Raw genomic sequence first — 20,081 nt, 5'->3', positions numbered from 1 at the left:
TGCACGCAAGCTTTAGGCCAGGAAAAGCTTGTGGGTAGCACTTTGAAAACCCCCTTACTAAAAGTCGAGCAATCAGCGCATGGACTGCTCTATGCTTGACCTAACAAGCCGCGCAAAGGCTGCTCTAGGCTCGACCTAAAAATGGCAGGCCCATGCCCGCCATATTCCTCTCACGGTGTCTTGGCCTTAACCAAGGCCTAACCGTTTGCAAAACATAACAGTGCAATTAATACTGGGTACTTGTGATTTCTGGCTACATACACTGGTCTATTTGGACTCTGATTCGGTCACTTTGCGTCCTCTTGTTCTACAAGGAATTTTTTTTTTTTTTGCTTGCTGAAGTCTGTAAAAGACCCTTCACTTCTCCTATCAACATCTGTTTTCTCAATGTATCCCTCCCACTCTGCACCGCCTTTTCCTCACAGTCTACACTTTTACCCCTGGTGTGATCTCCCACTGCCATCGTCACCCATCACCCATACAAGTTAGCGCATCTGCTCCCCTAATCTTTCATCTGTTCTTCCCTGCCCTCGCTGCCTCTCCACTCACAGGACCCTGCTGACCACCGGTGTCTGCTTATCAATACAATAATTGTATACTCCTTTAACTACAAAGTGCTGTTATCAGAGCTATACACTAGCTGTTATCGTGACAAACTTTGATTCTGTTAAACCTTTACGTTTGTAAATTTTGTACAGTTCTGCCCACCATTAATAAAACTATACTACTGCAAGATCCATTTTTTCCAGGAAGCCTCCTCACCTCTTCCTCCATTTCACTCTTACCATCTGCTCTCCTGGGCACAGGTTGTAGATTAGAAAGCTAAACACATCTCTCCTCTAGGTGCACTCATTTGGTGCTTGCTGGGAAACCACTTTACTGCGTCTGCAGGTGAGCCAAAGAGGCTGAGAGAGGGTCATGTGACCTCACAACTAGTTTTACAAGCACCCCCCCTCCAACAAAAAGAGCGCAAAAGGAGAATGAGCCAGGACAGGGCAGAGACAGGGGCACATTCAAATCTGTCCTGAAATGAGACCACCAAATGCTTAAGACCACCAAAAACCCTGCACTGGCAGAATGCATTGATGACAGTACCAACATAAGCAAAGAAATGTTTGCCATCTTCAAGGATTTTACCTCACCAGAGGCTGCCTCCAACTTTGATTACCCACTCACATAAACCTTGCCACTGTCTCTCAATCCTTCAGCAACAAAAATCACTGCCATTTATAGCAACTTCAACATACAACCAGACAGACCTCAACAAATACCTCAGACTTATCCATAGAACCTATGCTAACCACATGGCTCGTCGTCCCCCCAGCAGAAACAGTAACATAATCACATCGGGCCCCTGCCTCCATCACACCTACTCAAGAGGACTGCAACCCCTCAGTGCCATGCTCGCACCCATTCTGAAAGCCTCCACCTCTTCTGCAATCTTCCCGGATGCCTGGAAACATGCAAGTATTCTCTGTTTTCTGACGAATCCTCTATGGACCCTACAAGTCTCACCAACTAAACACAGAACTCTCTGCTTATTATTCCCGGCTATATCACGTCTCACCTCTATCAACCATGAGAAGATTCCAGAGAATTCAGAACTCTACTGCGTCTCCTCACTTATTGTATTTCCCAAGAAGCTGAAGACCTGGCTTTGAGTAGTCTAACTAGGCTAAAGATGTGGCTAGGCTCACACCTACTCAGCACCAAGATACCCTCCTGGGTGACAGTTCACGCTATAAATCTGCAAAACATAGCATAACCCCCCCATGTCATCTCAGCCTGGTTTGCAAGGGTAGCTTGCTTATTTGTAGGACCAGAAATGCTGCCCTTTTGCTACCTAAAAAACTACACTAGGGGCCATCTACATCCACAATCATGTACACAAACTCTCAACACACACCTATCATTCACAGCAAACAAGCCACTTTTGCCGCCACTCACTCACCAAACACTGGACAACTCTACAAAACATTCTTACATACATTTCTACCTCTACATCCACAAAAGGGCCCTTTCACTCCTACACAAACCACCACTTTGTATTAAACTACATTCCAAATCACATCACCAATACACTGCACATCCACACTGCACATATCCATAATGCCCTCAAGCACAAACACTCCCTTTTCACACAAAATCCTTCCACTAGCCTGTTCCTGCTCCAACCAGTGCCCATGCCAGCCTGCTCAACTCTTCACTTAACCCTATATCATACTGTTCCCTTACACCACACCCTCTTCTTTTCATCAAAAGCCCAGAACAAGACAATGTTGACAGTCCTCTCAAACCATAAGGCTAACTCTTCTTCATGTTTGTCCTACAACCAACCCTCCTTACATGTTTATTCCCTCTTGCGTTCCAGAGACTCTCCTCTAACACCCCCCCCCCAAGAGTTCTTCACATTGAAATCATACATAGGAGAATGCTATACCAATCTCAGATATTACTACCCCACTGAAAAATACCCAACCATTTTCAAATAAAATTCACACAATTAACAACTCTAATCCAAGACAAAATACAGACACATCCTCTCCGCTTTCCCAAATTGAATCATGGCTGGGGAAGACATGGCACCAGTATTGCATAACACTGTTCCGCCAGGCTATTGAACTGTGACACAAAACCACATGGGCACAGGGAGAGGTGGATTAGCAATAATACTTAAGGAAACAAGAAATCTCACTAAAGCCGGGGATGCTTCCTTAGAAGGTTGTGAGGCCCACTGTGTCAGACAACCCTACCCAAAGCGTCCCCTGTAACTTTCTCCTTCTTTACAGACCAACACCTACCAATGGGGCATTCCCAGATACCTTTATAAACATATTCATAATGTCTTACATCCTTGGTGATCTGAATAGACAAGAGGTTTGAAAAATCTAATAAGCTGCACTCCAAAACAATCCTCAGTGGCCTAGGCCCACTCAACATACATCAGTTCATCCCCAAACCCGCACACATTCCAGAACACATTTTAGATGTCATTTTTGACAACTCGGGGCTAGTCACATTCAAAAGGATTACTCCAGTCATGTGGTCTGATCCCCACCATGGGGCATTCAACGCACAACACTAAAACTCACCCTAGCTAGCATGCCGGTCTGGCTTCTGATGGTGGCTGAGTTTCAGGAGGAGATTTGGGAGGCAATACAGTGCTTTCTGGACCTGAATAAGGGCTTGGTTCTCTTGGAGGTCACATTGTGGGAGGCACTTAAGGTAATCATTAGGGGTGAAATTATCTCCTACACGGCACTCCACAAGGCCCAAATGTGCATAGAAATCCAAGTGTTGGAGCAGGAGGTTGAGGGGTTGGAGGAGGGTGCGTTCCAGACACCGGGTCCATCAGTACTCCATAAATTAGATAAGGCCTGAGTGGTGCTGCGCGCCAAACTCTGGGTCAGGCCAAAACTGCAGTTCCAGACACCAAATACAGAATATATGAGACATGGGATAAGATCGGCAAATTGCTCTATTGGCTGGCAAAGAGGAAACCGGAAATTAAGTTTGTCACAGGGATCAGCATTCGAGGGGCACGGATTGGTGACAGACCCAATGGGAATAGCTTCAGAGTTTGCAAATTAACAAATTACTATATGAGACAAGGGTTTGTCTGAATGAAACAGTAAATAAATGCATCATCAAGGACTTGCCCCTCCCAAGGTCATTAATCCGGGGATAGAGAGGCATTCGATGAGACAATATCGGAATATGAAATCTGGAGCACAATAACCAGCATTGAAAGACATGCGTAAATCTCCATTATAGTATACATGTTCAAACATTCCATTGTGAAACTTTAGTTTATTCAAAAGACATTTCACACCACAAAACCCAATGCATTTCAGGTACAACAGACCCTTTGTCAGGGGTAACTGGAATCAAAATTAGAAATTTGACATCGAAAAAGGATAGTGGGAACCCCAAGTCTTTCACCAAGAGTGTGTGTATTACCAGGAATTGCGTGCTCTCAACAAAACGGTTAAAATCTAGTCTTCAAGTGCAGTTAAACCTATAATGCACCTCCTGATGAATGAACATTCCACAAATAACAGTTACAGTATTGCATACTTATGTGAGCAAAATTCCAGTTTAATCCAAATTAACACTGCATAATCTTGTCAGAAATGCGTGCGTCCATAAACCATCATCCTGAATGCAAGTCCTTCTAAACTATACGTTAATATAGCCAAAATACCCATGTCAACCTTTTACCATCAAAACCAAGTGTAAAAGAAAACCTTCACGCTATTTACCATGCAGATCGATGGTAGATGATCAAGCCAAAAGTGATACAACACAAATAAAATTTGAGTTAACAAATTCTATAAGAAAAATACATTCTATAAGAAAATACACATAAAACTCAGTAAAATAAGTCGATAATGGGAAATATAGTTAGTGCCATATGTTAGCAATTACCTTATATCTAAATGCTGACGAAAAAGAAATCAAATCGTACTCAACCTTGTGTAAACCAAACGCCTGCATTTAGCGAATCATACATGCCAATTAACGGAAAAATAAATAACAAAATCATGCTATTATAAAAAACAAGCCATTTCAAATTTATCAATCATGCTTCTAGGTTGTAAAGTGTCCAATTTTTAATCCAGAAAGTTTCTCTTTGTAACAATATTTTATGGTTGTCCATATCAGATGCAAGTTGAACCACTTAGAGAATTTAAAATCTCATCTGAGAGATATTGTGAGTTACATCAAACAAGTGTCCCGCTAATCTGGAATTCTTGTTTTGAATCCAGTGGTACTGTTATGTTCTGTAATTATGATTTTCATTTTTCTCCCCGTTTTACCCACATATGATAAGCCGCAAGGGCATTTTATACAGTTCACAAAATTCCTTGTATTGCAGTTTTCAGAGTGTTTTAACTTCATAGAATGCCCTCTTTGTGGGTGAACTACAGCATTTCCAACAATCACATTTTTACAACAACTACAATCGTGACATTTCTTGGTACTAGTATGAATCTCAGAAATAATATTTTTTTAACTCTTGTACTCGAATAAAGGCTTTGCATTAAACAACCCATGGAAATCCAGTTCGGCATGCAGTAGTTCCCATCGTAAACTGATAATCTTCTTGTTTCCGATTTGGTATAAAATTTAGAGACCGGAATCATCCCAGAGGATTTATTAACTGCCGTTTTTATTAACAATGTTCCTCTGCCAAAGGTTTCGCCCGCTGAATTGCTGTGTCTAATTTTGAATTGTGATTACCTTTAACAGCAAATTTGGTCCTATGTCTCTAAAGCCAGCGAACAATCTTCTGAGTTAAGAGGTAATTTGTTTCATCCGCAAGAATGGAGAATTTGGTAAATGCTGCTTGAGTGTTTTTAGATGAAAATTTTTATTTTTTATTATTTTATTATTATTATATTTTAATATTAAAGTGCAAAGTATTATTTCGGTCCACAGTTTTTTCGAACACTTTGGTTTGAATGCCTGTAGGTATTACAATAAGTAGCACACCCAAAAAAGAAATTTCTTTATTACCGATGTGGTGAATGAATTAAATACAGGGATTTCTGGAATTGAGCATATGTATGTTATTCTTAAGACTTTTATGTGGACCTTTTCAGATTAAAAAGATGTCATCTATATAGTGTAGATAGATGTACAAATGTTCTTGCCATAAATGTTGTTCAAAAATGTATTGATTCTCAAATTTAGCCACGAGGATGTCGGTATAGCTGGTTGCTCCGGAAAAACCAATGATGTCCCGTTCTTTTAAAGAAAGAATTTCTCTTTCCATTGAAAATAGCTGTAGTATAAGGAGAAATTAAACCGTTCCAATAAAAACCTTGTCGGCACCAACATTATCCCATTGCGAAAGAGCCCATTCCACAGTATTGATACCCTAAATGGGGGGAATAGATGTATATAAAGCATTAACACTGATGGTACAAACCCACCCATCTTCAATTTGGTTGGGTGGTATTTGGGCTAATCTGTTGAGGAATGCTGTAGTTTCCTGAACATAGGATTTCCAATTTTGCACTATGGGATGAAGAAACGTGTCCAAAATGTATTCCCAAGCTTCACGTAGTGAATCACAGGCACATACAACAGGTCTAAACAGTGGGTCCATGTGATGATTAGGAAGTTTTGATAAGATGTAAAGTCTTGGTGTGCGTGGAAATTCTGTAGTAAGAAAGAGTTTCATATTCTCATTGATCTAATCCATTGCAAGAGCCTTGCACAAGAACCCCATTTAGGGTTGCTTGCAATTCCATTATGGTGTCAGCCTTGAGTTTTATATAAATGTTTTCATCTGTAACATGAGTTTTGACTTTTGCGTAATAGTAGGTTTGATCCATAACAACTAGTGCACCTCCTTTATCAGCCAATATAAAAAAAATGAGCTTTTGATAGTTAACCAATGCTCTTAAAATGCGCCATTCTTTTTGAGTGATATTGTTTGTGCATTGTTGATTGAAATTCAAACATTTCAAGTCATTCTTGACCAGAGTTTCAAACTAATCTAGTGTTTTGGGTGAAACTGGTGACATGAAGGTACTTTTTGGTTTACATTCTCTATATGCATGCGCGTCATCTTCAATTTCTATGGTTACCAAAGTGCTGAAAAATATTTCTGAAGTAAGTTACGCATGAATTTAACCCCTTCGCTGCGGGGGTTACTCCCCCGCTGTGCTGGGGGGAGGGGGCGCGCACAGCGCCCGCATGCTCATGACGAGCTGAGCTCGTCATGAGGCACGGCGCTCCTGTGCTCATGACGAGCTCAGCTCGTCACAGGTGCATTACCTGCCGTGGAACGCTCAGCACAGCAGGTGAATTATCCCCGCATGCGAGCGTTCCACGGCTCATGACGAGCTGAGCTCGTCATGAGCACCGGAGCGCCGTGGCTCATGACGAGCTCAGCTCGTCATGAGCCTCGAAGAGGTTAAACAAAGAAATTTCAGTCTATATGTAGAAACAAAAGATGTTCCTTGTTTAAAACCGCGATCTGTTGAGATGTTAGAGTTGCAGATTACATATTTAACACTAGATCGTGGATTGGCTGCGAATCACTCTTCCCTTTTTCTTTGTCTTCTCCTCATTTTTTTGTGCCCGATTCAGATCGGTTGTTGATTGGTTCGGGACTGTTTGGTGCTGGAGTATACATCTGCCAAAGAATATACTTCAACGAGTTTGTGATCAATGGTGTCTATTTTAAACTTCCGTTGTTTCCTTTCGTGAATTTCCTTTGTATAGAAATCCAGTTGGTTGCTATTTCATCAAGAGTGATTTTCCACTGGATGTCATCCATTCTTTTTTAATTCAATTTAGTTACATGAATCTCTTCTTCTACGTCCTGCAGGATACTAGACAGTTCATCAATGATTAACAGGATCAAATCTAAAGAACATTTGTTAAAAATAGCTTACCATTGTTCAATAAAACGTTTATCAGATTTACATAACATAGGTTTAATACGTATGCGTAACCCACTAGGAATTCTTTTGATTTATTATGATATTGGTTTTGGGTTGTTGCGTGTAATTGTTGGTTAATTTCTCTCTGTGTGAAGTATTCAAGTTGTTTTTTGTGCTGAGTGACAGTTCCCATTTCTGTGCTATATGTCTTGGTTTCTTGAATTTATGCATAGATTTCCATATCTTCACCTGTAATATATGCCAAAGTGTCAGCTTTATTATCAGTTAAATGTGCAATATCGTCGAAAGACATTTTGCTGTGGGAGCAGTTCGAACAGTTCAAGACAGTTATGTTAACTATGATGCAAATGGCTAGCCATTAGCTGCACTCCATTTTGAAAGTGACAGACTTGAATCCAAAGAGTTCTTTCTTTGAAAGTGTGTGTGTACTCCCCCAAACACACAAGCTAAATTCAGAAACTGCTGGTAAACAGCAGGCTATCCAGTCCCAAGATGCACAATAGAAGTTTAAACATTTATCTTTAAGTAAAGCCACTTAAGAGTAAAAATGATTATGAAACCTTCAATTGTGACTTTGAATGTTTTATTGTTAATCCATTGAGTGACATGCGTTAATCTCCATTATACTTAGTATTTATGTTCAAACATACATTCCATTGTGAAATATATATTATTGGAGCTGGGTCACGTCCAGGCACTAGAGGTGGACAGCTTGCATTGGAATGGAAGGCTATCACATGACAGGCCCCTCCAATCCTGAGGATTTAGGTTTTTAATCTGCTCTGGCTTTGCTTCATCTAACAATCAGTATGTTTTAGAAAAGCACTTAGGGTTTTCCAGTGCCCATTTTGGACACTCACAAGGTTGTGGAATTGTTATTGAGTGTATACTTTTGCAACTTAAGCTGGAATGGGAGATCAACTCAGTCAGCAGTCTCATGTACATGTTGAAAACAGTGACCGTGGAGATCCACTTGGTACCCCACGTGGTATGTGTTTCACAGGATGAGTCAAATCTGATTTGCTGCCTGTGGTCTAACAAAAAAGGATGGCACCACTGGCGCACCATATGCAAGATTCCAGCCCTTTTTCTAAGCACTCTTGGGACAGTTTGTGATATAAGCAATGGACTTGTCAAGAAGCCAGACTGACCCAAGCCCATGGAGGAAAACAGACCTTCTGCAAATTCAGAAATTATGGTGTCTGCTCCTCACCCAGTGTCTAAAATGTAACCATCTGTCACATACAAGTGAATTAGCTCATGTCCCGCTCAAGCACTGCAGAGGAAGGTCTGATGCCTGTAGTGGAAAGATACATTATCCAATCAGAGCACTGAGAGCAAAATGCTCATGGGTTGGAAAAACATGAAATTATAGGGGAACGCCATTGAATCGGGAGCAGGGAAATGAATTGGACAGCAAAGTCGTCCAATCATGAGTAATGCACTGGAATCAACAGGTTTTTCCAACAGATAGCAATAGTTGTTTGTAGCATAGACATCAAAATATGCCTCAAAGTCAGTCAAATTTTCTTCTCTGCTAAGCAATTAAGCTCATGGAATTACCCAGTCTGTTATGACCGGCAGTAAACATGGTAGTAGGGAATTAGAAATGCTAAAGTTTTTCTTTTTTTTTTAAACTGAATGAGGAAGGAGAGGATGTGGCTACCCAAGTTAACAGCCCCCCAAGCTTATACTAACGCAAGGTTAACTGGGTTCTATGACCTAGGTGTAAAGATTCCTCAGGAATTTGCTGTTGTCAAGTAATCACTCACGTTAATTCATGTGTGTCAGGTCATTAATAATGCGAGGGATTCCCTGACCAATGTAAATTTCAAGAAATATCCACATCTAGCAAATAGTACCCAAGGTAACCAAGTAATGTTAGAATTCTAAAGTTATACAGAGGAGGTGCCTTTGGCCTACTAATACTATTGAGGATTACGTTTATGAAATAGCAACTTAACTAGTGATTAACCTACACTGAGATGGATGGGTGCTGGGATAAAAGCAATCATAATACACTATGCAGCAGAGTGTGAGAACCAGTCAAATTACTTATTAAAAAACCCACCTGCATAAGTGTTTGAGTATGCTTTATGAAGTAAAATGAATATAACAAAGCACACTCACAGTTTGACTTCCACCTTAGCAGCTCAGTTTTGAAATAAGCTTAAATTATTAATTTTGCCTCAATTGAATTGAAAATGTCATCTCTCTGTTGCTTCACATGACTCACAGCAAAGGAGTAATCTAAACTGAAGTAACATGTTTGCCCACAGAAAATGATGTACCTTAGTAAACTTATTTTATCCATTGTACACAGTAAATGTTTTAAAATTGCAAATCCTCCCCCTGAGAGAGGATTTCTGTGATACACGTGTGGAATCAGTTTTTGAGAGGATTAGTGATGTTGCAAGAACCCTTTCTGGAAACTAAAGATTGGGAAAAATGCAACGGAGTACCTTCATATTACAGAAGATTGATTATGTGTGTTCACTTTGGCATTCACTGGAAGTCCACAGTCCATGAAAATGCCAAGGTTTAGTGGTACTTTTGAAATTATTGGCAGTAGTTCTAGATCATCTGGTAGTTGGAGATGTTGGCTGCTGAAGGCTTTAAGGTGGATGTGGTGCAGGATGTTTGTTACTGCTTTTAGTTTTTGTCTAAGAAATCCTTGATGATTGAGAGGGATGTGAATACAACACATAAAGGGCTTGTCGCTAACCATCTATGTAAGTTGGGATAGAGTTAAGCATCGTTGAGGGAGAAGTGCAGAGTTAGGAGGGATGGGTGACTATGAGGCAAGAGATCGATGTGATTACGGCTGTGATGAAACGGAGTATGGGAGGTGGGTGATAGATTAGAAATGGGAATAAGATATGGATTAGAAATGGGACTAAGATATGGATTAGAAATGGGAATAACATGGGGCTGACCAGCACTGTTCCTACAATGATGAAAGGTTATTTGGGGTAGTATCATGACTCATTCTCAATTCTGCGCAGACATAGAATGAGCCAGTGTCTTGTTTTATTTTTTAAACACAATTGTGCCATCTAGAGCACATATCTCACTCAGAAAATCTCAGTTTATACAAAAGCTCTAGACAGGACAGTTCGGAAACTCAGAGGCAATTACAGCTCTGGGGTTCCAAGCATTATTGTCTACAACTCATGCATGAACTCAGGATTGCCCAAGTTAATTAATCGGCTCTAGAAAGCGCAATAAAAAAAATTGAGTCAAGGTAGATCCTGTGCATCGCAGTACAAAAATGGGATCACAATATGGCCCCATGTGTCTTAGATATAGGTGGAAAAGAAGACAGAGAACAACCACAGCCTAGGTCTGAGCATTAGGCATAGCAAATTTTCAAGAAAGTAAAAGAGACATAAAATGATTCAAGACCGATTACTCACCCAGCAACTAAAACGTATTTTCCATTGGGCTGTTCGCTTAGTCTTTCCAGCAATGACAAACGTACTTTAGCTTTGGCTCTGCCGTAGACTTCAATTTCATCTGCAAGCAATCCTATTTCTTTAGCAAGCACATCCATGGATTTTGGAATCTGTCCTCTGGAGATTTCAAGATCACTATGAAAAAACAAATATGAGTTACAGACTGCTTTTGGCCTAGCTCTTGTGGTTCCCACAACAATATATCTTTCATTTCAATTCTCAAAGACTCTGATATGCAAGGACACTGCAAATGGATACTATGAAGCTTCAATTTTAAGAAGAAGTCATAAAAAATACTACCTTGCATACATGTTGCAAAATGACACAAGTGTATGATAATACAGCCCAAGGTAGCACTGTCTCTAAAGAATCAAAAAATGTTCATAAATAAAGCAACCGAAGACCAAGTAATATTTCATCAAAAGATGTTTAGATAAGGATGAATGACAACAGTAAGATTTGTAAAACGTTATAAATGTTATGCTAAAAGGTACAGCATGACTTGATTTGTAAACCAACCATTCAGATGACATTCTTCTAGAAAGAGTTAAACCCTTTTTATGTGAATTAAAATAATAGAACAAAGAACATGACATTTTGCAAGTAAACCTTAAAAGCTAAAGTCAGGCACAGGTTGGATAGTATCTCTTACCCAGACTGGCATCAAACCCATCTTCCTGGAAAAAAATGTTTTACTTGCCTTCAGTAATAAGATTTCTGGTAATACTATATCTTCTTGCAAATTTCTCACCTTGTGAGTATCCATATGGTTCTTGTTGCAGTTTAGCCCACTAGGGATAAGACAACACTGTTGACATAGAAGGTACCAACTTGTGCCATTGCATCCATTAATGGTACTTTTTCCGCATCAAATAGAATAAGAGCCCCAGACTCAGAGTGACGATTGCAGACCAACCAGTGTTCTATACAGAATAACAGCATTGTTGGCGGACTGTAACAGTGTTGCAGTGGACCCAGTTTAGGGAGAGAACAGATTGTGTATTTCCCAAATAGAAAGAGACCCTGGCAATGGAGAAGTTAAAAAGAAGGCTTTCCTGAATGAAATTAGACGTTTGTTTGTAAATACTTCTTCAGACGTCATACATATATAGGGCCTACTCAAACCTGCATTCAGATATCCGTGTATAAAGAAACAATAGCCCAAGGAATGAATATGTCCTAGGCAGCAACATTCGACCATAACAGTACACAGCCCACAAAGGGAACACCTTCTTCAAAGCAAAATTTAAAAAAATGCAGCACTGAGGAAATCCCCTTCAGTGTGCACTGTACAATATATTAGTAGCAAGATACCTCTCAAACATCCTCAGTTCCAAGGTGGCTGAATGCTCCTCTGGTAGAAGGGAGCAGGATTATTTGACCTGATCCATGTTTCTAGTTCCCCAAAGAGAATTTTTGCAGTGTGATCAAACAATAGCTGGAAGGGGATGAATGAGAGCCCTTTTTAGGTCTCACGTGGGCGTGGCAGCGCAAAGCGCTGCTCCGCCTCTGCAGGAGATATTGTATATGTAAGATTTCTAAAAGGGACTCTAAGCCCCGCCGCTCCTTTCCATTGGGTAACATCAGCGGTTATGCTAAATACTGGCTTCCCATTGGAAAGAATGGTTTTTCGTTGCCGCACTGTCTGCTTTTCAGACGGCCCCACCGGACACAATAACCTGCTTCACGGCTGTCGTGAAGACTTTTCTTACCTTTATCGGGCCATGTGTTTCTCATCATGACCCCATAAAGACAAGAAATCGAAGCTTGTTTTAACCAGTGCCTGTATACTACATCGGCCCGCAACCACCAGCGCTCCTGCCTCCGAGACTGTTATGCGGCCTGTCACTCAGGCTTGCGCTCCCCCTCCCTCTCTCCTCGCAGCAGGTCCCGGCAGGAACGGTCTCTGTAGATGCAGAATGTATTGCGCAGTGCCTGGAGAGGACCGCGTTTAATCCTCTGAAGCCAGCTGCACATAAAATCCGGGGGGGGGGGGGGGGGGAGGGTATGGCGCATGTGTCTAAAAGCTTATTGTGTTCGGTCTAATCCGTCAGGGCAGAGGGCACACTGCACGAGGCCACCTGGGGGGCTGCTACAGCGCCTCGTCCTCCCCACTGCACCCGCCTGGTCCTGGATGCAAGCATAGTGTGCGTCATGGCGAAGCATTTTGTGTGGCACAGTGGTGTAGCGCTGTGTGGCGCACCAATGTCTGCGACACTGGCGTATCTCCAGCATTGTTGCATGTATGTATGTAAAGTGTTTGTGTGCAGCATCGCCGAGTGTCAATGTATGGTCTGTTCGTGTGACAACACTGTGTGCCACTGGTAGCCTCTGACGTTTGTTTTGTGTGTCACACTGTTTGAGAAGTGTGTGGGGTTGTGACAACACTGTGTGCCACTGGTAGCCTCTGATGTGCGTTTCAAGTGCCACACTGTGTGCAAAGTGTGAGTGCCTCTGACGTTTGTTTCACTATCCCTAAGACATGGATGGATCCAGATAGCCACTATGCCTTTGCTAAACTTCTGCTTGGCTGACTGACACGGTGGGCTCGGTGTATTTTCGCCTACGAGATCCAAACGCCAATTTTTTTCTCCACCTCAACCATCTCCTCACGGAAATCAGGGCCTCTCATGATCTCATAGGAGGAGATTGGAACTTGACACGGGACCCAGTACTCTACCGCACCGGCCCACTGGATGTAGGTGATAACATGGATCGGCCCCGCCTAGGGGAAGTTATTTCTGAGCATGGTCTTCTGGATATCTGGCAATTCTTGCGCCTAGAGGACCGGGAGTATACTTTTTTTATGTTACTGCTGGTGCATGGCACCCAGTCCGCATGAACAACTTCTTGGTCTCACAGCCAATAGTTTCCCTCTCCCAGGACTCCTGGATCCTGGAGGGCACACTTTCCAACCATTCCCTGATCCTGATCTCCCTGGACCTAGGACTTTCCTCCCCGGACCGCAAGCTGGGCATTTAATCATCTTGTGCTACTGTACTCCCCAGGGTAAATCCCAGCTCGGACCCCATGTGTGCACTTATCTGGAACATAATAGAGAATCTGTAACTTACCACCAGGTCTCATGGGTGGCCGCTAAAGCAACTATCCACGGCAAGCTCATAAGAAAGATGCAGCCCTTGCCAACGCTCAGAGGGCGAGCCAGCAGAGGGCGAAATTGCATTCCTCATACACCTCTACATTGACGATCCCTTGTCTTCTCTTTGTTGCCGCTTGGAGAAAGTTTGCATGGACCTCAATGCTCTGTTCACCTCTAAAGCAGAGTATGCGCTTTAACAACTTAAAGGTCATCACTATGAGCAAGGGAAGAAGGTGGAACGGATGTTGGCAGCCCAGCTGCGCAAACAGGAGGTGGCACTTGCCATCTTGCCCATTAAGTCAACGGATGGCATTATCCTCTCGCCAAGATATTGTCAACAAGTTCGCTGAATTCTACCAGGCCCTGTACACCCTGTCCACCTTTTTTGATAGTACGCACCTCCCCAGCCTCAATGAGTCTAGCAGGGGCTTCCTAAAGGGAAAATTAGTAAGACAGAATATGCAGACCATTTCTAGACACCTATCACAAGGACCCTGTAGAAGACAGCTTCCCTGTGGAGTTTTACAAGTGGGCGGGTGAGAACGTGGTGGACTCCCTCTAGGACCTTTTGTGAGGCCGATCAAACAGGCTACCTCGACTCCATCTCCAATAGGGCGGTAATATTGATCCTTTCTAAGCCGGCAAAAGACCCCCTACTCTGCAGGAGCTAGAGGCCCATCTCCCTGCTTAATGGGCTCATCAAGGTATTTGCCGGCGCGCTTGCAGCTAGCCTTGTTCAAGAACAGTAGAGCTGGGTGTTTTAGTCATCCCAGGTGTTATCCCAGTCTGCTGACCCAGCAGGATGGTCATAAGGTTCACCCTGCTCATACAGGATGCCTGGGTAGGGAAAGTAATTGACTACTACTGACCTCTCAGGAAGATTACAGCTGGGGTAGAGGTTGTAGCAGAGGTGTGGGTGGTGGTGACCGCCTTGGTGAGGGAGGCTGGGGAGGAGGTCTTGTTTACTTGCCAATATGCCTCTTGGCACGAGTTTTGGTGGTAATTTGAATGCAACCTCTTCCTCGAAAATTAACCTCCACTTCTTGGGCTACCAACCAACATGGTTGAAGGCTTCCCAGGGGCAGCTTAGAAAAAATCTTGCAGGTTGCTGGATGCATGATTAGCCATTCCTGCTAGGCATGATGTAGCTTTCTTTGGCAGTCACTTATGGATGGGAAGCTCAGATTCCTCAGATCTTGGCATTAAAGAGGCCTGTCGGCATCAACTGAGCCCTCTGTTTCGGGTTTCAGGGGGAAGTTTGGAGTTTTCAAGGAGAAGCGGTCGAGTAGTGTCACCGCTCACTGCTGTTATACTGGAGTTTGCACAGCTCCAAAGTCTTCTATCCATTGCGACCAGAGCCTAAGGGCGATGGTGGATTGGAGCCTGAGGCCTTTTTTGTTGCCCACTTGGGCTTCATGTCCAACTACTGTGGGAGCAGTGTGCTGCTTTGGTGTATGGATGCTTAAGTAAGCAAGGTTTCAGCCCCTGTGCTTATGATTGAGTAGCACTCATACCCCTAGGCACCATCTGAGGTTGAGGTTGATGTTGAGCCCTGCTGAGGTCAATATATTGATCTTCTCCCTCTGAGGCACTTGAGAACAACGTCATGGGGCTGGATGTTGGCCGGGTCACAGACACTGGAGGAACTGTGCCAGAAAACGCAGAGCCATGCAAGATACTGACCACTGGTGCCGTGAAACTAGGGCGATGAAAGGGATGACCTTAACCCCAGAAATCAGTTTTCAGAATGGGGAGGATGGGTGGGGTGGTAAGGAATCTATCACTACTAATGTTTTTTACAGATATATCGTTACCGGAGGTAAGTAACCTGTTCATCTGAAAGAAACAGTGATAGATTCCTTACCTTAGAATTGATACCCCAGCAATACCAACCGCGGTGGTGGGTCTGCGAACCAAGATCACACCAGAAAGTCACGGAGAACAGAACGGCCAAAGAAGCTGTCTCTCCTGACTTGGCTGTCTAGGCAATAGTGCTTAGTGAAAGTGTGCAGCAAGGCCCACGTAGCCGCCTGACAGATGTCTTGTAAGGGGACACCACGTCCCAACGCCATAGTGGCAGACATCACTCTGGTGGAATGGGCATGCAGCCTTAAAGGAGCTTCCTTCTTAGCCAGAAAATAACAGGCTTTAATACACAAGACGACCCATCAGGAGATAGTCCGCTTGCGTATGGCCCGACCTTTCTTGGCACCAACGTAGCCAACAAAGAGCTGGTCATCCACCCTGAACTGTTGTGTGCGGTTCAAGTAAAACAAGAGAGCACATTTTGGGTCCAGATTGTGAAGCCTCTCTTCCTCTCTAGAAGGAGGCGGAAAGAAGGTGGGCAAAGTGATGGTCTGCCCGATGTGAAAGGCAGTGACAACCTTTGGCAGAAAGGATGGACGTGTTCTGAGCACAACCTTGTCCGGATGGACAGATAGAAAAGTAGGTTTATAAGAAAGAGCCTGGAGCTCACTCACTCTCCTGACTGAAGACTGCTTTCCTGGTTGCCATCACCTCTAAGTCAGCAGATGAAGAGGACAGTTGTGAAGAGGCTCAAAGGGAGCACACATTAAATATGTAAGAAAGAGATTCAAGTCCCACTGTGGCATTACGAAAGGAATAGGAGGGAAACTATGAGTAATGCCTTTGAGAAATCTATTTACAACAAGGGACTTGAAAAGAGAGGGCTGATTAGAGAGCCTGGGAAAGGCCGAAATAGCAGAGAGATAGCCCTTGATAGAGCCCAGAGCAGAGCCCTGTTGGGCCACAGAAAGGAGGAACAGAAGAACTTCTGAAAGAATGCCAAAAAGTGATCCACAGCCTTTGCTGTGCACCATGCCACAAATTTGTTCTACCTGCAGGTGTATACTTACTTAGTGAAGGGACACCTCGCTGCCAGAATGACATCACAGACTTCAGGAGGCAAGTCAAAAGGAATCAACTGCCGCCGTTCAATCTCCACTCAAAGAGATGGAGACTGGACAGGTTCGGGTGGAGGACCGTCCCCTGCTGCTGCGACAGAAGATCCTTCTGAAGAGGCAGTCGGATCGGGGGGCGGGGTGTCGATCGCCATACTGAGTAGCTCGGGATACCAAACTCTTCGAGCCCAGTCCAGCGCCACAAGAATGACTTGGGCCCGGTCGCACCTGATCATCTTCAGCACTCTGGGCGGAAGTGATATGGGCGGAAAGGCATACAACAGACCACAACTCCACTGCAATGAAATGCGTTGCCTAGCGAGTGCCACCTTGGAAATTACAAAGCGTAGAATTGCTGACATTGCGCATTCTCTGCAGTGGCGAATAGATCTAACCAAGGCTCTCCCCACTGTCGAAAGAGACCTTGCGCCACGTCAAAGTGAAGACGCCATTTGTGATCCATCATGCACCTGCGGCTGAGTCCATCCGCCCTGGCGTTCACAAACCTGCTAGGTGTTGAACCACCAGGGAAATGCCCTGCTGTTCCAGCCATGTCCAGAGGAGCAGAGCCTCTGGACATAGGGTCCACGAGCCCACCCCGCCATGTTTGTTGCAGTACCACATGGCAGTGGTGTTGTCTGTGAACACCGGCACCACTTTCCCTTTGACAGAGGGAAGGAATGCCTTCAGTGCAAGTCGAATCGCCCAAAGGTCCAGAAGGTTGATATGGAGCCTGGACTGCGCCGGAGACCAGAGGCCTCTGATCTCCGCCTCTCCCATGTGGCCCCCCCATCCCAAGGAGGGATGCGTCAGTCACCACTGTGTGCTCTGGTTGGGGAAGGGAGAGAGATCTGCCCTGGAACCAATGTCTGTTTGTGAGCCACCACTGCAGCTGCAGTGCAGTGTCCTCCGAGATCTGGACGTAATCGGACAGGTTCCCCTGATGCTGCACCCACTGGAACTTCAGGTCCCACTGCAGAGCCCGCATATGCCATCTGGCATGAGTGACCAGCAGGATGCAGGAGGCCCAAAGATCGTAATCATAGCCTGAATATCCTGGACTAGCCGTTCGGGAAGATAGGACCGAAACTGTGCCGTATCCAGAACCGCTCAGATGAAGTGGAGCTTCTGAGAGGAAATCAGGTAGACTTTGGCACATTGATGGAGAACCCCAGCAAATGCAGGAGGTCAGCCGTAGTCTGGAGGTGGGAGACGACTGTCTGGGGCGAGCCCGCCTTCAACAGCCAGTCGTCGAGATAGGGGAAGACTCAAACCCCTGATCTGTGCAGATGAGCTGCGACCACAGCCATCACCTTCGTGAACACCCAAGGAGCGCTGCTAAGGCCAAAGGGGAGCTCGGTAAACTGAAAATGCTCATGGCCTACCGTGAACCGCAGGTAATGCCGGTGGGGCGGCAGGACAGGAATGTGAAAATATGCATACTGCAAGTCCAACACTACCATCCAGTCTCCAGGATCGAGTGCAGACAAGACCTGAGCCAGAGTTAGCATCTTGAACTTCTCCTTCCGGAGGAAGCGAATGACGTCCCTGAGGTCCAAGATAGAACGCAGGCCCTTGCCCTTCTTGGGCACCAGAAAGTAGTGGGAATTACAACCACGACCTACTTCAGGCACAGGAACGTGGTCAATGGCCCCCTTGGCCAAGAGGGCAGTGACTTCCTATTGAGGAAGTGTCAAGTGATTTCCCCACATGCGGTGGTACTGGGGTGGCATGGCTGGAGGGGTAGTCTCAAAGGGGAAGGAGTAGCCCCATTGGACTATTTGTAAAACCCACCTGTCCGAAGTGATGGTGCGCCAGTGGGGGAGGTGATGGCGAATCCTGCCGCCCACTGGCGTATGATGATGGGCCTATAAGACCGGACTAGGAAGGTTTTGGGGCAGTATTGGCCGGGGAGGAAGTGGACTGACCCACCCGCTAGCCCCCTGACCCGCCTCTGCAGGTCCTACGTCTGCAGCGGCGCTGAGACTGCTGCGTCCTGTGGCTCTGAAGCGAACATACTGGGGCACCCCTTCCGTGGCCACGAAAGGAGCGAAAAGCAGAAGGCGGAGGAAGGCGAATGGCCGAAAAGGCCCAAGGACTTGGCCGTAGCTCGCAAGTCCTTAAAGCGATCCAACGCACAATCTGCCTTGTTGCCAAAATGGCGAATGCCATCAAAGGGCTTTTCTATCAGGATGTTCTGGACATCCCCCAAGAAGCCAGTAGGCCTCAGCCAGGCGTGGCAGCGGAGGGCATCTGTCGTGGAAATCGCTCTGCCCAGCGAGTCGGCGGTGTCAAGGCCACATCAAATTGTGAACTTGGCTGCATCTCTCCCTTCAGCATTAGCCTTAGAGAACAATGTCCCCGCCTCCTCCGGACACTCAGGCAGCACTTTCACCCCCGTATCCCACACAAAGTGAGAATATCAGCCCAAGAGGCATGCGGTGTTCACAGACCGCAGCCCTGAACTGGCAGAAGAAAAAATCTTCCCAAATTGTTCCAGTCTCTTGGATTTCCTGTCTGGGGATGCCGTAGGGAATGCGCTCTCGGACGCTGAGGCTTGAACAACCAAGCTCTCAGGGGGTGGGGTGTTGTGAGAGGAAAATGGGGTTGCCGGGGGTCAGGCGATGGCGTCTGGCCACGTTCCTATCCACAGGAGCCCCTGTGTTGGGCCTGGACAAGGCGCCCAAAAGAATGTCAGAAAGTTCCTCATTAAAGGGCAGCAGTGGCTCCACAGAGGTAGCCGCCGGCTGAAGCACTTCTGTCAGGAGTTTAGTCCTGACAGCCACCATAGGGAGTTTGAGATTGAGGGCCTCTGCTGCCCTGCGCAACACCACTGCGTAACTTGCACCCTCCTCCGTGGCCACAGTCCGGGTCATAATCGCACTGAGCTGTGAGAGGGCCCTCAGACCCCTCCCAGTCCTCCCCTTCCTCCACAGGCTGATGTACAGGCTGAAAATAAGGAGGCTGGACATAGGGGTAGAAAGGCCCCATCGGCGTCGGAATTGGCGTTGAGCGATGCCGTTCAGGCTCCGTGGCCATGTCGGGGCTGAAACCCGGGAAGATGTCGCCCAGTGCCACGGATGACGTTGGAGGTGGTGCCGGTGGGGTCGACGTTGGTGGAGGTGTAACGAGGTCAATCGTAATTAATAGGGATCCAGGCTTGGATCCTTGGGGGCCCTGCAGC

At 45.2% G+C, this 20,081-nt stretch overlaps 1 protein-coding gene across 2 annotated transcripts in view; it reads right to left on the bottom strand.

Moving 5' to 3' along the window:
* The window catches only part of MTHFD1L (methylenetetrahydrofolate dehydrogenase (NADP+ dependent) 1 like), a 1,218,839-nt gene that overhangs the window by 696,670 nt on the left and 502,088 nt on the right, over positions 1-20,081 (bottom strand). For both annotated transcript variants that reach the window (XM_078649387.1, XM_078649386.1), the window contains exon 11: positions 10,838-11,011. In XM_078649387.1, the coding sequence (XP_078505513.1) occupies positions 10,838-11,011 (174 nt within the window). The remainder of the gene's footprint in view (positions 1-10,837; positions 11,012-20,081) is intronic.

Source organism: Lissotriton helveticus, chromosome 6 (assembly GCF_964261635.1).
Source record: "Lissotriton helveticus chromosome 6, aLisHel1.1, whole genome shotgun sequence".
NCBI lineage: Eukaryota > Metazoa > Chordata > Amphibia > Caudata > Salamandridae > Lissotriton > Lissotriton helveticus.
The sequence above is the reverse complement of the archived record's forward strand: the minus strand, read 5'-3'. Positions and strand labels throughout refer to the sequence as shown.